Source organism: Pseudopipra pipra, chromosome 2 (assembly GCF_036250125.1).
Source record: "Pseudopipra pipra isolate bDixPip1 chromosome 2, bDixPip1.hap1, whole genome shotgun sequence".
Taxonomy (NCBI): Eukaryota; Metazoa; Chordata; class Aves; order Passeriformes; family Pipridae; genus Pseudopipra; species Pseudopipra pipra.
The window spans coordinates 7,978,187-7,995,241 of NC_087550.1; the positions used below are offsets into that span (position 1 = coordinate 7,978,187).

The following is a 17,055-nucleotide window of genomic DNA, read 5'->3' on the forward strand; positions in this document are numbered from 1 at the left end:
AGAGATTGACAGAGAAGCATCCCCTGTCATAAACAGCCTGAAATTCCAGTTCACATGTTAGATGAAAACAGGCCTGAAGAGGTGGCAGAGAGCAGATTTTCCTTTCCCCCACTCTCCTCCCTCCCAGCTCTCTCCTCCTTGGCTCCCACATGAAATAGGGAGAGAAAAGAAAGCCAGAAGCCCACCCCAGAGCAAAGCAACTTGTAGAAAAACTGAAGGCCACTGCCAGTTGACTTTAAGTCACTGCCATGACTTAAAGAAAAAGGGTTGCACCCAGAAAGCTACTTGCTAGGATTCACAGAGATTTCAACCTGAGATAAGAGGGCGAAATTAGATAGGGGGTGAGTCCAGAGAGCAACAGCTATCCCACACCACTGACACCTTGGAAACGGGTTTCTAGCATTTTATCAGAACAGTTCTACAGACACCTCATTTTTCCTTATTATATATAATATATATATGTAATTATTACTTTGGCAATAGTGATGGAGAAGCAAATTCTACGTTACCAGCCCTTTCAGATGTACCCAAACCAAGCTTTGCAGAAAATGGAGGAATCCTCGGAGCTACTGCTGCACCCTCCAAATCCTTCACCACCACACCAACAGCTTGGAAGCTTTTGCAGATTAAGAAACAAATGCACCCACTACTAAGGAAACACACACCCACGTGCACACATGCTGGGCTGGGGGAAGGGACAGAGACAGCCGGAGGGAGGAGGAGGAGGGGGAGGAAAAGGAGGAGAAGAAGGGAAGACGAATTCGAAGACACATCCATCTACCTGTCACCTGCATGAGAAACGTACCAAAAAGTCCCAAACCCATCTTTTTGTAGGATTTCCCAGCGCTTACCTTCACACAAAGCCCGTGCTAGGAGAGCGGATGGAGGAGAGCTGCGGCGCTGCCTTCCTCTCCTTTTTCCATGAATTATTAATGCTCCCCTAGGATCGCTGGGGGAAGCTGGGAGCCGTCCTCCTCTGCAGCCGTGGGGTTGGCAGGATGCAGCCCTGCCCCAGGACCATGTTATCACACGGCAAAGGACACCCCAAAGGCTATTTTCGGCTCTTTAATGCTGGTTCTGCCCTGAAAGAAGGGAAGCTCTGCATTTGGCTGGGAGGCTCCAACGCAGGTAAAATGGATTTCCTCTGCTGCCCAGCAGTGAATGGGTGAGAGCTCCTGCCCTGCTTTAGCCAAGAAGGGCAGAAATACAAAGGGAGCCTCCCCCAAACACCACCATCCGAGGGAGCCTGGAAACTGTGGCCGGGATGGTGATAAGGGGGAACGTGCTCTTCCTGGGGGGACGAGGGCAGAGCCTTTCCCTTCCCACGTACAAAAATAACCCCTGTAAAACAGCGCTGAGGACATCAGCTTAATCTGCTGTGCCATAATCCCAGGAGCATGGAAAGGTGTGGGAGTGCACGGACAGGAAAACACCTTTGTTTTTCTCCTCACTTGCACCAGCCCAGTGGTGGCTTCCCATGGAAAAACACCAACTGCAAGAATACTTGCTTCCCATGCAGATCAGCTTTCCCAAGCACACAGAAAAGCAAAAGGATTAGGAAAACCCTCCTGCTGATTGGGCCTTTCCCCCCCCCCCTCTACTATATACTGGAATTATCTATAGGCACTGCAGAATAATTTGAGGGGTTCTGCAGTTTTCATTAGAAAGGAACCAGCAAGGAAGCCCACTGAGTACAGAGCTCTTCTGTGTGAGCAGGGACAGCAGCATCCATGACTTTGCCAAACTGAGTACATTGTATATATACTATATGTACATGTGTCCTTTTTTTTATGAGAGACCGTTTCAAGCAGCTTGTCCTACAAAAACCGGAACACTCAGTAAAATGCCTCACTCCCCTCTACATCACACAAATATAGTACATGTATCTGCATTTCAAAAGAAAACATGTAGTGATGTCAACATTTCATTTACATGCAGGCAGAAGTTCCCCCTGTTGGAAACCAAGGCTCCTCAGAGCCAGGAGTTACTTTTCCAGTCTGTGAATATTAAGCATTAAAGCTGCTAACGTGAATTTCTCAGTTTAACTAAATCTGCTGAGCTGCAGAGCTAATCGTGTAATCCTTACGCCTTCCTTCAGGCAACTACAGCTCCGAGGATGCAGGAGGCAGGATGCAAAATGGAACCCCACAGCCTGTCGAGCAGCTCAGAAATAGAAAGCCATGGGAAACACAGCGAGAACATTTATCCCCCGAGCAGCCATGTGTTATGCTCAGTGCTCTGCCACAGCTCCGGCATTTGACAGAAAAGGCTCTGCTCAGAGCATATGAAAATCCCAAATGTTTACAGTTAAAAATCCTGAAGTATCAACAAACACTTCCGCTCACTGAAGAAGAAATTATTTGTACTTACAAGAAAAAGATCTGTAATAAACCCTGGTAACAAACTGCAGGAGTAATCACCTTCTCTGCACGCATTTCACGCACTGGAATGTTTTCCCTTATCTGACTTCCACTGTCTGGCTATCAAAGACAAAACCACAGGCTGGAGGACAGACGGGATCAGGAAACAAGAGGCCAAGGTCTTTTCCTTCCTTTCTCTACCGTAGAGTAGCACAGGGACCAACTCAGAGCTCACTAGAACACATCTTAGTTAAAATAAGAGAAAACATCCACAAACTGAGATCTGATTCTCATTAAATCATTAATTATGTAGAAAAATGGCTGTAAACTCTCACCATCACCTGCAACAAACACCTAAAAGCAATCAGCACCTTCAAGACAATCTCACTCGATTCTGCCTCAAAAGCCACTACTGTCCTGTGAAGGACCCCAGGAGTTCACCCCAGAGTGTGAACTACCAACCACTGCGAAACCATCCCATAATCGATGGCAATTAGAAACCCATTTGCACAAGCTCTTAGTTATAATTGCAGGGTTTTGCTTCAGTTTAAGGTAGATGATTAGTTTGCATTTAAAAACCAGCATGTGTGCTTTAAGGAGATACAGTTTAACTTACATTCCTCCTATGCCTAGAAATCAAGGAAGAGTAAGAAATCGTAATAATCCAAGTGGTCTTTTGGCTTAGCAGAGCTGCCCTGGTGAAGGAGGTGATGAACCAGCCCGTGTAAAAACTATGTGGGAACATTATCACAAGATACTGGAGACGTGAACTGACCCTGGAAACAGGGCACAAGTCTTGCTTAAGAGGGAGCAAGTGATGTGCCATAATCAAAGCTGTAATTTGTTCCATTCAAGCTCATCCGTAAACACCTTGAAAGTAAGATCAATCTTCCCAGGAGAGGTGCTCTAACCAGCACCTGGGCTGTGGCTGCACTGAGCTTCCATGTGAAAATGAAAGTTTCTCACCTTGCTCATCTTATCAGCCTCGTCCGACGACTCCAGGTCCTGTGTTTCCGCCTCCTCTGGAGCTGTGTCAGCAGAGCTGTCTGGGTCACCACAAAGGGAGTGCCCTGCCAAAATGGAGATGTGTGAAAACACAGCCAGAAACCCCAAAAAATCTGGGTGCAACCACAGAGCTCCCGTGGAAGGCCAGGCCTCATCCCACACACAAGCACATTCCAACAGGACGTTGTGCTGGAGGCACTCACTGACCTCAACGGAGGGTTTACAGCACCAGATTTAACAACAGGTGTAAAAATAAACAGGTTATGGCCAGACACACTATTTAGTCAGAAACTACAAAAGCCAGTTCAGAGATAAGGCTAAAATGTCACATTGAAATTCTTACATTCAGCATTTGTTTCTTGGCTGGTGAGCAGTTGCCAAGGACCTTTATACCTCAGTGGTTTCGAATGGAAACTCTGGTATGCAGTGCAAGCCTTGGTCAGCCCTTCCCCTGGGTTAAAGTCAGACATGATGACTCTAAATGGCTTGCAGCTTTGGCCTAAGACACCCACTTCTGAGTCTCTGTGTTGATTTTTAAGGAAGCAAACCCAGTTTTAGCAATTTTAGGAGCCCATTACATTAACTGAACACTAGATGTCATTTCCATCACTGGAATACATGGCAATACCTCTGCACCCCTGAGCACTCTCCTGGAGACTGTGTTATTGATACAGCTGGTAACTCCTTTGTGACTTCTTGTCACCAAGTGACTAAAAAAGAGAACTAATCCCAGCCCCAGAGCTCTGTGCACAAGTAACTTTTTTCTGACTTTTTCTCTGGCTCAGGTAGCTGTAAGTGGCAGTGTTACTACATCTTTGCCACTTTTCACATAAAAACAAATTTTATATCCATCCAGCTCCCAGCTATGGCAAACCACACTGACCAGTGATGGACTGAACTCTGCCAGAAATCTCCTGTGCGCCTCAAGCCAACATAAAGATATTTTACAGCAGCTGAGTCGACGCACTAATTCCTTTTATCCAGAAAGATGGAAAGAGACTATTTACAACGGCCAGGAGGGACAGGACAAGGGGGAATGGCTTCAAACTGACAGAGGGCAGGGTTAGATGGGATATTGGAAGAAATTCTTCCCTGTGAGGAAGGTGAGGCCCTGGCACAGGTTGCCCAGAGAAGGTGTGGATGCCCCATCCCTGGAATGTTTGAGGTCAGGTTGGACAGAGTTTGGAGCAACCTGGGATAGTGGAAAGTGTCCCTTTTAAACCCCATTATGAAAAATGATTTGCATGACTGTGCAAGATTTCCACTTTTTTTGTGTCTAGAAATAATTTGGAAAAATTGAAATTCAGAAACTGAGAAATAAATTCAGAACATATTCTGCACACTGGGATGGAGCTAAACTGGACATCAGTGAAATGAAAAGGACATAAAAGGTAGTTCAGAGCTGAGCTTCTGGAAGACAGGCTTCTCTTCTGAAAAGGCAGGGTTTACTATTGAAAAAGATGCGCCTGTAGGGGTTGTTTGGCAACACAAAATTTACCTGAAGAAGTGGAGTTTTTTCTGTAAGAAGTTTGTTTTTCTGAGCCTTGCCCAGATTTTATCAACTCGCACTATCAGCTTTCTGTTCTCCCTATTAATGTGTGAAAAAGAATTCTTAAACCCATTGAGCTGTCCATTTCAAAAATAAGAGAAAAGAAGTGCTGTGTGTCATAATCTCTGTGGGGCAGTCTGTTTTTCTTCATTGCAATTAGTTTCCCATTACAAGCTGTGTGAAATACACTGCACAGTGGTTTCTCAGCCCAAACCAAGGCAATTATTTTGGGGAGGTGGCTGCTTTCTGCTTTTAAGCGACCACTTTTTCTCTTCCTGAATGTTAAAACACCACTTAATCTGTTTCCTGCAGTATAAACACTTTTACCCAGCAGACAGCAATCTCTCACTCTAGCAGTCACACAGCACGTGTGCTCAGGCTACTTCTACTGTCCCCAGCTGCCAAAGCCAACTCGACTTTAGCAGCTTTATCTGCTGGTTGTTAAATGCAATCAGATCAATAATGCTGCATGTTCCTGCCTGTTAATACCTCCCAGTTACCGTCCCACTTCTGTCAGGTTCATTACATCACCTTCTTTTTGCCCTGTAAATCTTTATTTAGCTTTGCCAGGAGCTCTGAGGAGAACGTGCTCGTTTCCTTCAGCAGCCCCTGAGTGCTGCCTGACCACTGCCATTCGCTGCCTTCACTTGACATTAAGGAATTAGAAAGGGAAATCCAAAAAGCTGCAGGAAAAGGGGGTCAAATCCATGCAGCCACCAGCACAGATGGAGGTCACACAAGCTCCCAAGTTGCCTCAGCAGTGTAATATCCATGACATTGTGAATAATGCCCATTAAATAACTCCCACTTATAGCCAGAACTAGCAAAATAAAAGGAAGTCTTATATCACTGGAGTAAAGGTGCTGGGGCTTAAAGGCTTGGAGAATCATGGAAAGCTTAAGCACCAGGCCAACACCTGGCTAAAATTTTCCACAGCTGCTGCTTCCAGTTTGCAGGGTTGGAGATTTTAACAAGACCTCTGTGATACTTGGTACCACTCTTAAAGCCAGCCTGCTTCTTGGTGCCAGACTACTTTTTTTTTTTCAACACAGTGGAAATGAAAACCCCGAGGCAAGCTCTGCCAGCTGTGGTGCAAGGCTCAGAAGCGTGAGCTCTACTAACCCAAAAGGCAGCCCACAAATCAGGAACCCTGCACCTAATTCCCAAGGGTGTGGAATGGGCAACGCTGGATTTAGCCCTCCCAGTGGCATCAATGAGGATGTGCTGGCAGGGGCAATGCCAGCAATGCCAGAAGTAACGGCTCGGAGGGTTGAAAGCTTTGGTTTGTACCTTTAAGGTGCCTCGGTCTCTTGAGCAGGTTGTTTTACACAGCTCAGAGCCCCACACAACACCTAGGCAGAGCTCTGGCCATAAGCTAAACCACAACAAGTTCTCCCTCACCATGAGGAAGAACTTCTTTTCATGGAGAGTGGCAGAGCACAGGAACAGCTGCCCAGGAAGGATGTGGAGTCTCCCTGTCTGGAGACATTCCAGACCCACCTGGATGAGTTCCTGTGTCACCAGGGTGACCCTGCCTTGACAGGGGGGTTGGACTGGGTGATCTCCAGAGGTCCCTTCCAACCCTGACTATTCTGGGATTCTCTCTGCCATTAAACAGAACATTTTAATACAAATTGTTAGGGAACTGTCGCTCAGATTAAATTTTTATTTAAGGTGACATTTTGCTATAAATCCACAATAAAAAAGGTGAGTGTACATTTTTTTCTTTCATGCAAAAGAATTCTAGTTAGCTCTGAAACACTGAAACATGAAAGAAGGAAATATCATTTTTACACTGGGGCATTCTGTCCCACTGGGAAGTCCCACAGAACTGATAACTTCTCCAAAGACCTGGAAAACTGAGCTACAGCTGCCATAGTTTCAGTCAACCAAGCTACCAGGAACTAACTGGGAAACTCTGCAATTCACAGAGAGCTACAGAACAAGCCCCATAAATCTCTTTACATTTTGAATCACAGAATCATTTAGGTTGGAAAAGACCTCTGAGATCATCGAGTGTCCCCTGTGCCCAATGCCCACCTTGTCCCCCAGCCCAGAGCACTGAGTGCCACAGCCAGGCCTTCCTTGGATACCTCTAGGGGTGGGGACTCCACCACCTCCCTGGGCAGCCCCTTCCAGTGCCTGGCCACCCTTTTCAGCAAGAAATTCCTCCTCATGTTCAACCTGGACCTTCCCTGGCACAGCCTGAGGCCATTCCCTCTCCTCCTGTTCCTTGTTCCCTGGGAGCAGAGTCTGACCCCCCCGGCTCCTCCCTCCTGTCAGGGGGTTGCAGAGCCAGAAGGTCCCCCCTGAGCCTCCTTTTCTCCAGGCTGAGACCCCCCAGCTCCCTCAGCCACTCCTGCTGCTCCAGCCCCTTCCCCAGCTCTGTTCCCTTCTCTGGACACTGTCTCCAGCCCCTCACTGTCTTTCTTGAAGTGAAGGAACTCTCTTGCTTCTCTTTCCATTCCAACGGTAATAAATTGTCAAATACAGAAAAATCTACAGTGAATGTCATTCAGTTCAATCCCTCTCCTTGGGAAAAATGCAGATTCATTGAAACTTGCCCTGTACCAACTGTACTGTGGCCACTTTCCACCCTCCCCAGGCCAGGAGCTGAGTCAGTGCTTGAGGAGTCCGTTGGGAATAAACAGGAGTTTCCATAGGCATACAAATGAAGTGTGTGCTCAGAGACCTTGGGACATCAGGAATTCAGTAACACCATCCTCACTCCGGCAGGGGGCGCAGCAGCACCGCAGGAATTTTGGGAATTTGGGATGAAAAATGTAATTCTAATCCCCAAACCCTCCGATGGCTGCGGCAGGAAATGCTCCTGGAACTGTTAAATCAAGCCCTGAATGAGAACAGTACTTTTTCCTGAAATTATCCGTCTTCCTTATGAAAATAACCATGAAGAAATCAAGGTTATTGTTGGCCTCAGCTCATTCTGAAATCCAAATTACTTATCCCAAGGGGACCTGTGACAGAACAAGGATGGAATAAAAAATAGTGGCCATCTTTACAGTGCAAAAAAAGTTTGTTTCAGCTTTATACCACAGACTTTAGAGCGTGTAACTTCAGCCTCTGGGTGCTTTGTAAACAACAAAATAACAGATCCTCAGAAACACCTGGGTGCTTCCTATCTTAAATAGAGCCATTCCAAACAGGGGGCACTTTCTTTTTTAGCCTTTATCCATTCTGCACGGTGATTTATACACTTCACAGTTATCCCTGCAGAGTTATCCCTCATGCCAAACAGTCTCCAAAATACAGGAGCATGCAAAGCCTAAACCACAGAAATTCTACCCCAGATTTAAAAAAAAGAGAGTGAACTGCGGGGAGACCACAAACACATATGGATACTACTCCTATTCCCAAATCCCCTTCTAATAGCAAAATATCATCTTGATGATTTGAGGCAGATTTGCTGTATTTCCAGCTTCCAGCTTCCTCTCACTCCCTGGACTGAGGGGAACAGAGTGGGGAGACAAAACACTCCTCATGGGAAGGGGAGACAGATCTCACTGTGCCTTTTAGGCAATAGGGAAAAGATGCTGCAGGGCTCCAGACAGAATGAGAGCTAATCCTCCTCAGCCAAATTTATGCAGGAGGGAAGACTGAGAGCCAGGAAAAGCAGTAAGAGATGAAAGGAATAAAACCTGTGGCTCTGCAAGCCCGATGCAGCACAAATTCCATGGGGGAAGTACAAATCATACCCAAGACAATACTTTTCACATCAACGAGAGGTAAAAAACCCAAGGTCATCTCAAGAATAACCTGTTAAGTAAAGTCACAGTGAAGTAATTGCTTGCCACAGAGCTGATTTGCAGCTCTAGCCCCAACCTCTGCATATACAAGGGAGCTTCAGAGGATGAAAGAGCTGCAAGAGATATTGGATTTAACAGGAGCACCAGCAGCCACTTCAGGGAGGTCGACTCCCAGAAACACAGCCCCGCTTTGCTCCTGAAGATCTCACACTGAGTAGCAAGGCAACGGGAAAGATTCCTTAAAAAAAAATGTACAGCATTTCAATAGCATCTTTCTATTGAAAATACACAATATGATCTGCCTCATGCCCTTTGCTGCCTTCACAGCTGATGAAGAATTGCTAGTGAGGAAGATAACGATAAGACAGCACGATCAGTTGACTAGATCCTGGATTTCTGGGGAATGGATGTGCCTATAGGTGATGTGTATCTGCTGGCACTCTAGCCTATCAGTGTTTCACCCCCCTGATGAAAGGGAGGCTACACTGCTTGAGGACCAAAGACAGAATCTGCGTACTATAAATAAAGCATTCAAGAGAAATCACAGAGCAGATCTGCCTGGCCAGCCAAACTGCTGGAATCGACAGGGACACAAATAAATAGGTCAGTGGGTATTTCATACTTGACTGCTCTCTGCAAGAAGCTGTGTAGCTGAGACCAAAAACCTAAGACACAGCCACGATGTCTCAAATAAAAGCATTTTTTAAGTCCTCTTTTTAAGATTTTGTGTGGTAACAAATCCCTGGCAAAGCAGAGGGACAGAAGAAGAAAGGCTTCAATAAATCACTGTGTTCTACAAACACCTCAGTAGAGGGAAATGGATGGGGAAGATCAAAAACACCTGCCTCACAACTGCACACTTGGGTGCAGATCCTTGATTTCACTCTCACCTCAGGTTAAGTCATCCCAAACCAGAGCACTGGTGCAGTTTAGCTTTAAGCACCACTTGAACATGGTCCTCAGAGGCCTATTTCATATGGAAACTACAGGTGCTTCCAGAAGCTGCCAGAGACACCCCACACCTGCTGATGAGCTACTGCTGGTTGAAGAAATATCCCTCTCCCTTTGAGGAGCAACAAAGGTGAATCCCACCTCAATATCTGCTGTGTTTTGAAGGAAAGCAAATGTCAGGAGAGCTCCAGCTTCTGTGCCGCCCATGGCCTCGAAGGGAGAGCGAAGGAGCTGGCTGAGGACAGCACAAGTGAAGGGCAGCTGCAGCCAGAGAAATAGAAGGGAAAAGGAAGCCCTGAGGCTTAGCCCTGTTCCTGGGGAGCTATTCAGGAAGGAGGTGGTTTGGCCCACCAGAAAATTCACATGGTCACAGCAGGACATGGGAAAACAAGGAGCTGTTCCACACCACTGCGACAACTGCACAACCCAGCTCGGGAGAAAGTCACAAAGGAGGACAGGCATGACTCAAGTTGAGGGCAGCACAAAAGGAGTGTGTCTGCAAAGCAGCAGAGGTGGGAGGTCTGGTTTTGCCATGAAATTCCCATCAGTCATGGCCTACATCTTCATTTCGCATGGGGCACGCAGGGATATTGCTGTTCCAAAGGCACACGCTGGGATGCTCGGACACATTTGGCAAACCCTGAACTATCTCACCCTCAGCAAGGGAAAGGACCCTCAAAGACCCTCCAAATAATGCTGCAGAGAACTGACAGTGGCAGAGAAACTGCTTGTTGAGACCTGCTGTTGAGCCCCTGTGTTCTGGAGTGTCACTGCTCTGCCTCAGGAATCACTACATCCCGTAAATACAACAGTCCTAATTCCCCATTCTTTGCACCCGGGGCAGACACTCAGTGAAAAGTTAAGGTGTGAGGACTCAACGCTCAGAGTTACAGTGAAAAAGCCCAGGCAAGGACAAGAGGATGGGGCCTGTGAGGAGCTGCTGTTAAGTAGTGAATGGGGGCATCTTGTGGCCGTCTATAAAAATGTACACAACTACCTCAATTTTTTCAGCACAAAAGCCTAACTGGGAAAACTTCCATAGAAGTTAAAAGGGGAAAATGTCCTGAAAATGTTTAATTTTAACCGCCTTTGGGGGTTTAGCCCACATTCTTACGTGAGGTTGCTTTTATCAGTCCCCTCAGAGGGATTTGCAATAAACTGTTTTTGAAGCTTTCTTGTTCCCGCTATTCCACTTGCTATGAATATCCCACTCCCAAAGCCAGCCTAGCTTCCAGCTTTCCCTTTCCCCACTACATGCTCCCACTAGCTAAACATTTTTGCTAGGTCACTTTCAGGAAATATTACAGAATCCCAGAATCATTTAGGTTGGAAAAGACCCCTGAGATCCTTGAATCCAAATTTTGTCTGATCCCTACCTTGTCCCCCAGCCCAGAGTGCCACGTCCAGTCCTTCCTTGAACACTTCTAGGGATGGGGACTCCACCACCTCCCTGGGCAGCCCATTCCAATGCCTAACCATCCTTTCCATGAAGAAATTCGTCCTGATATCAAACTGAACCTCCCCTAGTGTGGCTTGAGGTCATTTCCTCTTGTCCTGTCAAATAACAGGATTCGAACAATAGGTTTTTAAGGAAAACCAGAGCAGCATCCTGAAATGTTGCAGCAGGCTGTACCTCCCTGACCCTTTGCCTGCAGACATGACTCAGCTTGGTCCTGAGCCCAAGCAAACTGTCTTTCCCTGTGGGTCCTTCACTCAGGCTCAGCATCATGTTAATGCCATCACAGCATCCTGGGTTAGCTCCAGTTTGCACCTGGACTCATCCCAGAAGCCCCTACACCAGGTTGGACATGTCCTGGGAGAAAGCTGACTTAACTCCAGTGAAGTGCATCAACAGCCCTGTGCCTGCTCCAGCTTTTTATTCCAAAAAGTTTCATAGTTGTCAAGACAATTATTTTGACATTTATGAAACCTTTGGCTTGAGGGAGGAAAAAACCACCACAATTATTTTGACATATCCAGATGCCATTTAGTTTTGGCTGAAAGTCAGAATTTACCTCAGCTCAGAATAGCTTTAATTAGTTAGAAACAACTTCATTTTGGTCATTCCATTAATTTTTCCTGCTTTTTAAATTATTCCAAAAAAACCGAAGCAAGGAGTCCTCTTCTGTTTTCAGGTACAGGGGGACATTTAGAAGCTGGGCAAGTAAGACTTGACTAAGCAGGCAGGTAAGAGGAGCTTTCCAGTTATCCCACTGCAATTCCCAACACTGATGCCTTACGTGCTAATGGCTAGCAACCACCTAGGAGGCAGTCCTGCTCTTCCTCAACCATTTCTTTTATCCAGCCTTTCCCTCAGGTCCTGTCCCTGGTCACAGAGAGCAGAGATTGGAGCTGCCGCTCAGGAGGAAGCTGAAGATCCCACTGAGCTCTGACCCCAGGCTCTTCTTCTCCAGCTGAACATTCTGAGTGTCCTCTGCTGCTCCTCGTGTGGCCCCTCCAGACCCTTCACCATCCTCATGTCCCTGCTCTGGACACTCTCCAATAGCGTTTGATCTTTCTCACACTGTGGTTCCCAAAACTGCACACAGAATGCTTATACCCTCTTCCTTTCCTTGCCATGGGCAAGGGATTTTCCTGTGGGCAAATCCAGAGGTAAAGGCACCTCCTGAGCTGCTCAGAAGTGAGCCATTAGTTCTCTGTGGGCACAGCTGGAGGATGTGACACGCATTTGGTGATGGCAGATGTGTCACAACCTGACCACGAACACAGCCATCCTTCATTGGTACCACTGCTGACACCTTACAGCTTCCAGAGCCCCCCTGCATTATCTGCCCAGTGCACTCAGAGTGCAGTTCCCCTCCCTCCCACCACGGAATTCACACACAGGGATCAACGGGGCTACACCAGCACGTAGCAAATGTGAATCCTCCTCCCAGTGATTTCTGCACTGAGCCCAGTACCTTGGCTGCCCCCAGCAAACACCAGGGTGCTGTCACCCAGCTCAGGGGGGTTCTCCAGGCGACGTGGGGGCGGCTGCAGCAGCTTCTGCCCTTCCTCTATCTCGGGGTGGGTGCGCACGGTGAGACACAGCGCAGGCTGCACCAGGGCGTCCTTAAGCAGGGCCGAGTCCAGCTCCTCAGCAGCTCTCTTGTTGATCTCCACAATTTCATCACCAGCTTTCAGGCCTGTGACAGAGAGGAACAGGTAAGACTTGCACGGCAACGCTCCCCACAGACATCAAGGAGCTCAGCTGGGTGTGTGTGAAGTGCCAGTGCCTGTCTAGACAAAAAGAAATAATTTATGACTGCAAATGTAGTAGAATTTGATGGACTTTTGTGAGATCTGTTGTCTGATCCCTCCCGTAGGAAGTCCCTCACAACGTACCAGCAACAAGACCCCCTTTGTCTTCACTCTGCAAGGGAACAGCTGTTGTGCCACACACCTCCCTACACCACACATCACTGCTAAATGAAGAGATACAGAAGGACAGTCAGACTTGTGAGGTACTGCACACAGGATGGGGGAAGGTTGGAGCAACTGGGCTGGCTTGATTCTTGCTTTTAACTTTCTATATAAGCTTTTATTTGAAGTCATCACTGAGGAGAAGGGAAAACATGTCCCGCTCTGCCAAGGTGTAGGACTTTGCACCTCCAGGCCTACCAGTCCTACCAGGGTGTCCCCCTGGCCCTTCTTGAATCCCATCCCAGCACATGGATCTTCAAAAGGCAAGTCTGAGCTCTTGGTAAGTTAGTCATGGTTTTTTTCCAGCCTGATTTCAGGAGTTATTTATAGCAGCAGCGGCACCCAAGGGAAAAGGGCATCTGCTGAGGAAACAGCTGACTCCTGCACATCCAGGGGCAAGGCAGCGATGCTGATGGACAATGTGCAGCCCTCTGAGGGGACACGGGAAACCTGACCTTCCCCACGGCCACCTGGGCCCACTCTCTGACCAAACACGCTGCACCAGGGTTTAATCCCAAATAAACTTTAGGGTCAGGAAGGCAGCAGCAAGTCAGGGTACACAAGTGCTGACAGCCCTGGATGTTGGATCATCCTGGTCACCATCCTGGCATTTACAGGGATGAGAGCTGGAATTCACAGGGTCCAAGGTGAGCTGCCCTTGTGCCACCCAGTCCTCTGGCAGGACAGCCATGCAAAGGATGAGTCTGGCCACCATTAAAGCCTGGATGAAAGGCCAGACTCGATGAGCCTGTGCTGTGAGCAGAGGCCTCAGCTGCATCCTCCAGGAAACACGGTACCTACCCACATTCATGGAAAAATGTGGAAGAGAGGAGGCTAAAGAGCTTCAGCCTTCTCTAGGAAAATGGAGACCTTTCTAAATAGGTGTAATTGTGCCCAGAAACTGTAGTGTGGAGTGTGGTTTTGGAGAGAATAGAGTGAACTAGATAGAATAGCTACAAAGTAAATGGACTGTAAAATCATATTTGAAAGAAGGACCAAACAAGGCAAGTCAAGCATTTCGCATTATTTCATTTATTCTACTTAGTGATTCTGTGGCACAATAGTAGCACACTAATAGGTCTGCAACCATAAATATTGTATCTGGGGCTTCATTTACCCTCTGTAAACCTTGTTTTGAATTATCTGGGATAAGCATCATGTCTGTCTCAGTACAGTTGAGGACCTCAAACTCCAACAACTGAATGTCTCGCTAACACAGACCAACAGTAGAAATAAAAAGATAGATCATAAAAATTACCAGGAGAAAGTAAAGTTTTCTAATTGGAGAAAAGATTGGGAATGAAATGCTGTATCTCATCTGGTGAGAGTTACTGTAGGAAGTGCAGTCAAATATAGACATGCATGTAAATAATGGGAGGCAGAGGGAGTTTCCCCCCCTGCTTTCAGTGAACTCGGGGTATCTTGTCACAATATCCTGCCACGTGCTGTTCATACAGAGGTGGCTTTTCAGATCAATTCTGAAGAGCAACATAATCCTGAGTTTTCATCAGATGTTTTAGCGCTCCAGCCCCACAGGAGGCAGTCTGTGTTCACACATCCATTCAAACTGTTCTTCAAACAGTAACTAAAAGCAGAACAGGGAAGCCCTACTGAAACCCCCTCCACCCTCACCCTCACATTTGTTTTGCTCCCCACAGGAAGCCCCCAGGGTTTCATTTCCCTGTGGCAGGCTGGCAGAGAGCCCCTCAACCCCCTGCTCAGGGCTTTTGGCAGGATATTCATCCTGTTAGGCAGGGAATTGTACGAGGCCAACCCAGGGTGATGAGGGACAGGAAAGAGAAAGATGGTCTTGTCAAGCTTAACAAACACACACAGCAGCCTCCAGAACCACCTATGTGGTTTTCTGAAGTTGGGGTTAGAGACCACAGCTGGGTGAAACTCCAGGCTGTTCCCCATCCCCTGACCACAGCTTCTTCCTTCCCCATTTCTGCAGTCCCTGCACTGTGCCACTTCTGCCCCTCACTCCCTGCCACACAAACCAGCTCCACCTGCCAGAGGGTCACAAAAACTGCCACAGCAGTTTTCTACCAAGCCGGGGAGCTGAGCTGGCTCAGAGTGCCGGAGTCAGCACAAGGCCAAGGGATGGAGCAGACCAGCTTTTGGAACAGCTTTTGGCAACAGCCAACTGCTGAATAAGCACTGTGAGACCATATAACCTCTCGCCAAGAAAACCCTGAAGGTGTTTCTGAGGACTCTGCGTCTTCTCACTCCTCATTCCGCCCATGTTCTACTTCAAAATCTGGTTACTTTTCAGCTGCCCAGCTCCCTGAGCAGCCCAGCCCATGCAGCAGCACTGGCACATCAGGAATGGCAATGAATGGGAAAAGCAGTGAGGGTATGGCAGTGTCAGGGCTGGCCTCAGCTTGGATAAAATGCAGTTAAACCATATCCTGCTCTGCCCCAGGATGAGCTGGCAGCCTAGTTGTCCCTGCTGGCTTCTGGTCCAAGTGCGGCCATGCTTACTGCAAAGGCTGGAAGCAGAACCAGAGGCAGCAATCCCAATCACTGGGAGCACTGTGATGCTTCTACTGTATTTGTTCATGCTGCAGTGACTCACTTGAGAGGGCCTCTGCTCCTCTTTTTGGCTGGAAGGGACACACTGACCATGCTACACACACAGTAACTCCAAACTGAGAGGGTGACCGTGCAGCACAGCTGATCCCAAGAGCAGGACAGCCCTGTATCCAGCACCAAAGGTTCTTCCCAGAAGTCCCTATTTGCTTTTGGACTGGGACCCTTGGTGTGTTTGTAAAGCTCCCATTCCTACAAGCTCATGGTCAATACCAGGATTAAACCACTTTGGAAAGTGTTTTACCTTTTTTGAAAGCTAGGCCTGTCTCCTTGACGCCGTTCACATAAAGCCGACGAATCCCTTCTTCTTCCACAGAGGACAGAGAGAAACCTGGGGAGATACCCAGAGAGCTGGTCAGAAAAAGCCTGTCCTAACAACCAGAGACACTACAGCACAGGCTGTGCTTCCCTGCAGTGAGCAGTCGGGAATCCCTCCCTTCCCCTTTCCCTTAAACCTTTGCAGACATTACGGGAAAGTCAAACAATGAAAGCGGCTTGAACAAAAAACCTGAACTGAATTTCTGAGTTTATATATAAATCAACTACAGCCTCATTTGAGGATACCACAGCTGCAAAACATTGGAACAGACTTCCAATTCTGTCGCCACAAAAGGTCTCTTCAGGAAGTTTTGGTGTCTGCAGACAAAAGCTGCACAGAGCTGTGGTTTGGGACACACACCGACAGCAGCTGGGAATGGGAGAGCTCTGGCTGATGTGCCACCCTGAACTCAGACAAGGCACACCACCTCCTGCTAAAGCACAGGGCTGACTTCTACTTTTTCAGATTCCTGGGCTGGACAAGTTGGTAAAAATGCTACTTTCTCTTTTCCCCTTTATTTTCAGCTGCTTATGGCACAAGCTGTTTTTTGCCAAGTCTCAACTCAGTGCACGTTTTGTGCTACACAAGAGACCCAGAGAACAGCCTTATAGTGAAAGTACTGACACAGCCTGAATTTAAACAGAGCAAATGGTACTGTTACGTTCTGTTTGGGTGACTTTCCTGCCATTTGTGTGTGACACTGTAAGATAACAATGTGTAAAGGAAATACAAGGAGCCTGGTTAAATGTGGGTTGTTTATTTACTGTTCAGAGTTATCTAAAGCAGAACACTTGCCTTTCTGAAACTTCATTGCTCCCTGAATGAGTGCAGGCAACCATTTGCTCTCTGTTGTTCTGACTAGAAAAACATTTACAAACCTCTGGGGGGAGTCCCTTGTCTGACATGGAATCAGCCACCAGCCAAGAGGTGCAGATGTACTGGGAGCCTATTCTGACCTTAGGATTCTCTTCAAGTTGATTCTTATGGCTGAGAGTTATTTTTTTATCCATGATTTAAAAAAAAAAAGGGAAGAAGAAAAGAGGGGGAAGAACGTGGCAGCCTAGAAGTGAGAAGCATATGGCCTTCCATGAC

The 17,055-nt window shown here is 47.3% G+C and overlaps 1 protein-coding gene across 7 annotated transcripts in view; it reads right to left on the reverse strand.

Moving 5' to 3' along the window:
• Window positions 1-17,055, reverse strand: part of TIAM1 (TIAM Rac1 associated GEF 1) — a 163,406-nt gene that overhangs the window by 21,359 nt on the left and 124,992 nt on the right. For 6 of the 7 annotated variants that reach the window (XM_064643904.1, XM_064643900.1, XM_064643899.1 and 3 more), the window contains 3 exons: window positions 15,889-15,975; window positions 12,551-12,775; window positions 3,327-3,430 (listed from right to left, as the gene is read on the reverse strand). In XM_064643904.1, coding sequence (XP_064499974.1) covers window positions 3,327-3,430; window positions 12,551-12,775; window positions 15,889-15,975 — 416 coding nt within the window. Of the gene's footprint in view, window positions 1-851; window positions 1,193-3,326; window positions 3,431-12,550; window positions 12,776-15,888; window positions 15,976-17,055 lie in introns of those variants that run through there. The other variant, XM_064643907.1, reaches the window with a different exon arrangement.